At 49.0% G+C, this 8,831-nt stretch overlaps 1 protein-coding gene across 1 annotated transcript in view; it reads right to left on the reverse strand.

Moving 5' to 3' along the window:
* The window catches only part of C2cd2 (C2 calcium dependent domain containing 2), a 58,318-nt gene extending 50,507 nt beyond the window's left edge, over window positions 1-7,811 (reverse strand). Inside the window, exon 1 of the mRNA XM_051150335.1 lies at window positions 7,271-7,811. Within this exon, the coding sequence (XP_051006292.1) occupies window positions 7,271-7,531 (261 nt within the window). The 5' untranslated portion in view covers window positions 7,532-7,811. The remainder of the gene's footprint in view (window positions 1-7,270) is intronic.
* Window positions 7,812-8,831: the final 1,020 nt, after the last annotated feature.

Raw genomic sequence — 8,831 nt, forward strand, 5'->3', positions numbered from 1 at the left:
GTTTAAAATCTGTGTTGTTACCTTCAGCGTGTGCTGGCCCAGGCACCATGCACACTCCTTAAGCTGCACATGAAATGGAAGAGAAGTGCATGATTAGGCTCAGGTCCCATCCCTGGGATATCTAATTACACATAAACAAATATTTCAGAATCAGACATCAAGAACACTTCTGGGCCATGCGTGGTGGCGCACACCTGTAATCCTGGCACTCAGGAGGCTGCGGCAGGCGGATCTCTGTGAATTCCAGGCCAGCCTGGTCTACAGAGTGAGTGCAGGACAGCCAGGGCTATACAGAAAAACCCTGTCTCAGAAAAAACAAACCAAACCAAAACAAACTTCTGGCCCAAGAATTTCAAATAGGGATGCTGCACGTGACAAAAGTAATATCCCACGGCACTGGAAGTGGGGGTTTAATTTTAAAATCTAGAACACTTGTAGGAGTCAGAGGACAAACTGGAGTCTCCCCTTCTTCCATGTGGGCTGCAGCGGCCCATGTTTGGCAATAAACATCCTCACCCACTGAGCCTTCTCACCAGCTTGATTGTATTTTATGTATTTCTTATATGTTTTTAGTGTAGAAGATGGCATGCACATGCCTCAGCATGCACGTGGAGGTCACAAGACAGCTTGAAAGGGCTAATTCTCTTCTACAAGGTGGGTTCTAGTGATTAAACTCAAGTCATCAGGTTCAGCTAAAAGCATCTTTAAACCAAGATGTGGAAAAAAAAAAAAAAACTAGAGAGAAACAAACCCTCACAAGGAAGCCTAACATTAACACGTGAAAGACATAACCACTTAAAGGGAGTAGGAAGAAGGGTATTAAGAGCATCCAGCCTGGTCTACAAAGCGAGTGCAGGACAGTCAAGTCAAGGCGACACAGAGAAACCCTGTCTCGAAAAAGCAAAACAAACAAGCAAACAAAACAAACAAGAACATCCAGAAAACCAGCTTGACCATTCACAGAGCCTGTGTTCTAGCACATATGTTTCTACAGGGTTAGCACTGTGTCGACTCAAATTCATCAAATAGCAGATCAAGAAAGAGAAAACTAAAAGTGAGGAAGAGGGCTGAGGTGTGCTTGCCCTGCAAGCTCAGCATTCCTAGAGCCCAAACAGTCAGATGCAGTGATGCTTGCTCGAAATCCCAGTAGGGGAGGTTGGACTGGCAGACACAGGAGGAGGAAGGAGGAGAGAACCAAATCCCACAAGTTAACCTCTGCCTCCACATGTGCGCCACGGCATACATATATACAATACACACACACACACACACACACACACACACAGACAGACACACACAGTTAAAACAAGAAACACACATGTGGGCTGACGAAGAACACAGCTGGCTAGAGAAGCACACAGCAGCATGTTGCAGGGCATTTGATCACACTGTGAGCCCCAAGCTTGTGTTATTTACTGGAAGAACCTGTTTCTAGTTGTGGTGTGTCTCAGCCCTAGCACACACCTTTAATCAAAGAACTTTCTGCTTATTGTAAACAGGATTAAATGAAGTCAACCATAGGTCAAGAGGCAGAGCAAGCAAGCAGTTAACAGGGAGTGAACATGGGGTGGGGGAAGCCATAGAGAGTAAGAGGAAGTCAGAATATGGACAGAGATGTATGGGAAGCAGGAAGGAGAGACATTCAGTTTGAAGGATTTTTTTTCTTCTTTCTTTCCTTCCTTCTTTCTTTCTTTCCTTCTTTCTTTCTTTTTAATGCAGAAGGAGAACTGCCTTTTCCTTTTGGGACGTTGGCTCTGAGGAAGGTCAGCCGGGTGCTCTCTCTGCCCTGAGCTTTCACCCTAGCAATTTAGGCAGCAAAGTAATAGTAATGGTACAGGGTCAGGACCCACAGAATAATTTAAAGAACAAACAAACCATAAATCCACAATGATGTATACATCCAGCTAAATATACATGGAGGAGTGATTCAGCAGAGTTCCAGTTGATAAAGAAGGAAACAGCAAATCACTGTTTCACACAGTTGCACACAGGTAACTGTTACAGGTCAGCCACACGGAGGAACACTAAATCGAACAGAAACATCCAAGGATGCATCTCCCATGACAAGGTAACCACAGCCAAAGGTGAAGACATAAAGGTGCAAAGCCATCTTTCCAAAAGGGCCAGGACACACATTCCCAGGAGCGAGATACACCGATAAGCTCCCTGATAGTGAACAGTCCGTGGGGTGCTGTTTCTGTGTGTACCGTCTGAACCCGACAGCAGGGAAAAGCAGACAGATATTCGGCAAAATGACAATCAGCAACAACTCCATACTATCAAGGCGTCATAAAGAACAAGACAAAATGAGAAACCGTTACAGACTGTGGAAAACTTAAGAAATGCCAACTAAGGGTCCTGGGAAACCCATGGACAGTAAGATGATGTACAGAGGAAGCTGTAGAGGTGGAGAGATGCTTTATTTTCTTATTAAAGGGATGGTGATAATGTTAATGTCTTGTATTGTAACAATGTTAATTTCATGGTGCTTTTAGTTTGTGGCTACACTGTGTCCAGGTTAGCTTCTTGTTCTGGTCGATGTTAATTTTATTGAGTGTTTGGCTGTAGTTAGACTATGCCTGGGTGAGCTCCTTATGTACCTGAATTCCTCCAGGTGTAAGTTACAGCAACCCTGTACCAACAGTGAATTCGTTCTCATAATTGAGTGATAGTTATAGGAGGCTGGGATGGAACACATAGAAACTATTATCTTTCCAACTTTTCTGCAAAATCAAAAGTCAAACAGTTTTCAATGGAAAGCTCACAAAAGAGCAGACCACCTTACTTACTCAGGATATGCCAGGCACTGCTCATGGCCTTATACAGGCTCACCACGTCTCTACAGCATTCCCTTCTGCAGCAATATAGAGAGATCAGACTTGCCCAAGACCACACAACTAGAGAGCACAGAGTTGGGAATCAAACTCCAGCAGGGGCTCACACGGATCTCCCACATGGTTAAAGAACTCTCTTCCCTCCTCAACCACCAGAAGTGTGTTGGGAGTTAGCTTTGTCTTATCGACGCCAACCAGAATCAGCCACTGTCTTCTCCTTCTACCAGGCCTGTCTGCCATTTACCCAACTCACGCACAGGGATCGCTCCCAGCCACATCTGAGCTGGTCATGAAGCCCACCTCTGTGTGGAGAGACTGAGCTCTGTCTCAGCTCACAGCCCACAGAGCAGATGGAGGCACAAGGGACCAAGAAGCGAACACGGGCAGTCTGCTGGGTGTGTGCCTGCGGCTGCATCCTCACAGGACGGAAGGAGTCAGGAGTTTGTGATATTTCAAGACGTTAAATGAGGAGGAGATCTGTACCACAAGGAACTCTGGGATGCCCTGCGGGAAGATGCTCATACTGGGAATAGGCCTGAGTGTGTGAGCTGCAAAAAGGAGACTGCGACGTGGGGGCCATGACAGAGTTCACAGAGTTGCCCCCAGCCCATTTACTTCTCAGTGGGGAGTGGGGGTGAGGTACAAACTGACCCAGGACCCTTACTTGACGTGGTTGTCAGAGTCTCACTACCAGTTTCCCTGTGCACAGTTTCTGCCATTGGCTCTTGTAAGCATAAACTGAAAGCAGTGCAGTTACTGGCCATTATTTGCCTGCAAGTTGCAGAATCTGAGAAGCCAACGCTGTTCAGAACAAGTCCATCCTCCAAAGAATGTAAACTGCCCAACAGTCTCACTCACTTGTGTTAAAGCATTCGTTGAAGGAATCTTGAATTGAAGGATTACAGACATGAACAGATCTGAGGATCTTTTTTTCATCTAGGGCTACGGCCTGTTGAGGGCAGGGAAGAAACAATGGAGAAGCCCATCACACCAGCGGCAGAGCAGGGGCTCTGTATGGGGTGGAAGGGAGGCCCTGCAGCCACAGGCGAGGCTACCTGCTACCAGCCTGCTGGCATCCCAAGCCAGGGCTGTGGAAACAGCAATCCTGGGTAATCCTGGGTGGTGTAGGAGTGTGGACATCACTATTGTAACTGATATTACCATAAACCAAAGTGTTGGGGTAACTGCAGGTGACCCTGAGCAGCTACTTTCAGATAACGCAATACTTTCTGGGCTCCCTGGCTCTCTGTTACAGAAATATGGGCTCCACTAATGGGCAAAGTCAACTTGGTGGAGAAATTAGACTTGACATTGAAACCATCAAGTATATGCATTGCTAGGTACAACAGATCTCTGGCTGACAGATGGCTTAGAGAGAGGTGTGTTCAGTGGCTTCTCACCCAAGGGGAGGAAAGTATCTCCTGTTTTCTACCCTTCAGCTAGCCCAAGGCCTTCCTGTGAACATGGCACTGTGACATAGAAGCATGCATGGCTATTTCCAATGATTTCCACAGTTCCTACTTGCTGACCAGTTGCCTGGTCACTGATGGTTTCCTCTCTTACACTCCCAACTAACAGCCCTACAAACTACTTCTAGAGCAATGACTGGAATCTGAACTGGAACTCACACAGCTACACTTATAAGAGCCCAAAGAAGCCACCATGAGTCACTGCGTAGTCCTTGGATCACATGGACGAAGCGACATCACTCAGGACCTCCTTGATGGACCTCATTCTAAAGAAACACTTGAGGCTCAGGGATGAAATTGCTCCCCACGGGGTATGACTGTAGCTGAGAGAGTGCCACAAAGAAGCCAGACCAGGCTCTAGGCCGACCATGATCTCTCAGCTCCTCACCTCTAGAGAGAAAAGGGCATGGGCAAAAAGTTTAGAATTTTTTTGCATTTTAAAATGACCATGGGTCCCAGAAGGTAGCTCAGTGAGCGGAATTCTTGCTGTGTGAGCCTGAGGATCTGAGTTTGATTCCCAGAACCCAGAGGACTAAATTAGGTGTGAAGGAGGGGCATGCTTGTAATCCCAGCACTGTGGAGACTGTAAATGCAGAGACAGGGGGATTCCTGGGGCTTTCAGGCCAACCAGCCTAACCAAATCAGTGAACACCAAGCCAATAAGAGACCCTGGGTCAAAATACAAAGTGAATACTGTCCTTGAGGTTGTCTTCTGGTCTCTCCATGTACACATACAAAAGTATGTATGCAATTGCATGCACAGTACACACACACACACCTAGGGTAAAACCTAGAATAGGACAGGTTACTGTTTTCATTGAGTAGAAAATTTCCTTTTTCATGGAAGATGTTGGATATGATCAAACATTACCAGTGTCTCTCCATACCACTCCACCAGTGACAGACCAAGTACTGGTTGACTCCTAAGTATTAGTTGCCTGCCTGGCTGGGTCAAAGAGATTTCAGGACAGAGTGGGGGCAGGGAACCTGTAAACTGTGGGAATGTCAGCATAATCAGGGATTAGTAGCATTAGAAGTTGGGGGAGGGCAGAGAGAAACTCCAGCAGGTGTGGCCTCTGGGATTGGGCTCTCACTAGTATAAATGCCAGCATCTGTCCCCCACCGTCATCACTGTAACAACAGTCAAAGCCCAAGACACGGGTAGAAAGGTAAGTTACTGAGTTCTTATTTGCACGCAAAACCCTCCATTTGAATATAATCAAGCAGCGTCCCAGGTATCAGGCATTAGCCAATCAAGTAAAATAAAAACCAACTTCTGTGCAAAAGTGCGTACAAAGCTCCTGCAGGAGCCACCGGTTTCTGAGCTTGAACCCAACATTTATATAGTACTGGGACTTTCAGGCAGGAGCTCACTTGGGATAAATGGCCAAATTTGGCAAAGAGTAGAGAGCCAACAGGACCATGCAAACAAACCAGTGTCTTTACAGACCCAGAGAGCCAGCCGCCCCCACCTGCAAAGGCCAGGGTGACAGGTGAGAGGATTTCACCTGCCACTAATTCCATAGGAATTCACTTGCTCAACCAAGACCAGTGCTAAGGAGGGCTTCCTTTTCTTTCTGGTCAACCCTCCAAGCTCAAGAAACCCTGGGAACATCTCTAGAGTGACCGTGCCCTAGGAAGTCAACCAAGAAAAGACAGGAAATAAACCATGCAAAAGTCACAGAAGGGAGTAACACTAACTCTAGGCCACCCATGTCTACCCACTAGCACCCTAGAGAGAAAGAGAACAAGACTAGCATCAGCTCAGGCAACTCTGAGTTCTCCATGCTGGAGCTTCTGACATGAAATCAAATGTAGGTCGGTGACGGCAGCTTCACGGTGGGATCATATTTACTCCTACATATGAGGACACAGCTTCGGTGTTGACCCGGGGTAGAGGTCCAGCTCTGCTGACTGGGCACCTACTCTAGGTATCAGGACAGATGTCAACTGAGCTTGTAGCCTTTGCATCCAAAAATATTTTTCCGAGAGTCCAGAGTAAAGTCTCTTGTATTGTTGGATTTGTGCTAATTTATACTTACAGCTTTTCTCCCCCTTTTGTTGTTGTTGTTGTTGTTTGGTTTTTAGCTCCATGGTCATTTGACTAGGCTCAGGGCCCACTGTGGAATATTCTGAAAGTGGATAGGTTCAACCATGGCAGTGACTGAACATTGTGGTATTCACTGTGGCCAAAGCTGTCAGTGTAAGGCTTCTCCACTAGGCAGCAAAGCAGGTACAGATGCCTTTGTACCTTAAGTTGGGGGACAGCTCTGACCCCCTAATTCCGCTGTGGAATGCCTCCAAATTGTAGACGCCAGGAACTTGTCCTTACACTAACATCTCTTAAAAGTAAAGTAAGTCAGCAAGCAATTAACAATGAAAGAAACAACCGCAGGAGTGTGAAACACAGAGCTAGGTAATAAGCCCTAGGTGTGAGGTCAGCACATTTGAGTTGACATCATGGCTGTGACACCAAAGGCTACGTAACTTTAACCTTCCAGGCCTCAGTTTCCCCAGTAGTATGATGGTGATGGCGAGGATGCCATGTTGATTTAGGAGTGACATAAGCACTTACAGTTCCCTGGGCCACATCTGGCAAATAGTGAGATCTCAACAAATGGTCACTATTCTACGTGCTCCGAAATGCAAGCCTTTCAGAATTTAGAAGCTCTAGGCAGAGAGGACAAGAGATTCAAAATGGAAGCATATTTCGACCACGGTTTTCCATTTATGGGGTTCAAAATCAGTAAGTGTCCACCCAGAATACACTAGGGACTGGCTGGGTGGTTCTCCCACAGACAGCCTACCCCAGGGAATCGAAGATGTTTGGTCTGTTAACCCCCAAACCGCGGGTGCTGTACGCTCCAAAGACTTAAGGCAGGTCAGGGACTGTGGCAGACTCCAATGGACAGGGCATTTTCTGATGCCCTTCTTACCCTCAATCACCACGCCCTCCTAGGAACTCACCCCTCTTCTTTCGGCCTCGTAGTTCAGGGCGGTCACCCAGGCCGCCTGCCACTGGTTCCCCCAGCTATCCAGTGTCAGTATCCAGGACAGGAGTGTGTCCGACTCCTGGCGCCGTCCCTCGTCCGGCTCCGCCCGCCGCCGGGGCGGGGGTCGCGCCCTGACCAGCGCCCACTGCGCCAAGTACAGGCCCACGGTGCCCAGGGCCGCGACGAAGAGCGACACTAGGGCGAACCACTGTACCTCGCCGAGCCACGAGCCCATGCTGACGGCGCATACCCGGCGAGGGCTCCCTGACTCCCCGGAGCAGCCGCGGGCCCCCGGGCGCGCAAAGCTGGCGGCTAGCGACTCAGGACATCCGCTGAGACACAGGGGCCCGGGGGCCTGAGCCTGGGAGGCCGAGGACGCGGGGAGGGCGGCGGGGATCTGTCTGCGCACCCAACCGAAGGCTGCGCGCCTGGGACTGAAACGCAGGACAGAGGCAGCTGCTCCCCACGCGCCGCTGGGAAGTGCGGGGCAAGGCTCTTCCTCTTAGCTCACATCCCTGGCCGTCTAGCCTGCAGCCCGCAGTAAGAGGAGGCTGGGCCTGGGGGGCGGGGCAGGAGCAGAGTATCCCTTCACAGCCCCGCCCCCTTAAAGGCCCCAAGGGCCCGCGTGGCCTAAACGCTCACGGTCTCTCCTACCGCAATCCAGAGTGGTGACTAGGTGGTGACCTCGTCCGGTCGCATTCGACCCCAGAGGTTACAGCCAGGCGCCATGGCTTGCTCTCTGTGAGTGTGCCTGCGGCTGAGGGAAGTCCAGATGAAGCGAGAATTCCAAGAATTTCCCCACCACCAGGACTAAGATCTCTGCAAGGCTAGCTGCAGCAGCCTGTGGCTGTCAACCTAAAGTAGGCTCATGGGCTGCAATGTGGGCATGATGCCTGTGCTATTTCAAGATCCAAGAACGTGCATGTCAAAGCCAGGACCTAGTTCAGGATGTGGATGGACCATTGACTTTGGAGTGTGTGTGTACATGCGCGGTAGGGTGGGTGGAATATGCACCTGGTACAGCGTATGTGGTGGTGAGATATGTGTGTGCCCTGTATCCGTGTTTCCTGCATTTGTGACAGCATTCTGTAGGCTCATCTTGAGAAGAAATGTTTAGGAAAGTTGTCAGAAATAGTAGCCAGATTTCCCAAGACCTGACACAGCCTTAACTCACACGGTTCAGCTGTTTTCTGCAGTGGCTTCAATGAAATTAGGCTTCAAGTTGGGCTAGGTGGACCTGACACTCAGTCTTCTCCTACTGTGTAGAAGTCTGCAAGCCAATGACTGGCTACATTAGGGGAGATTTGGGCCTAGAATCAGTGTCCCTCCACCCCTGTCTTTGAGGAGAAACGTTGGGTGGCAGTTGGTCAGAGGGACCTTGTAGGAACAGAATGGAATCAGCTCAAGACTGCTGGGGTTGAGTTTGAACTTTCCCAGTCAGGATGTAGGATTAAAAACCCCCTAACCTGGGCCAGGCGCAGTAGGCCACACCTTTAATCCCAGCACTCGGGAGGCAGAGGCAGGCGGATCGCTGT

The sequence above is a fragment of the Acomys russatus genome, chromosome 8, assembly GCF_903995435.1.
Source record: "Acomys russatus chromosome 8, mAcoRus1.1, whole genome shotgun sequence".
NCBI classification, from domain to species: domain Eukaryota; kingdom Metazoa; phylum Chordata; class Mammalia; order Rodentia; family Muridae; genus Acomys; species Acomys russatus.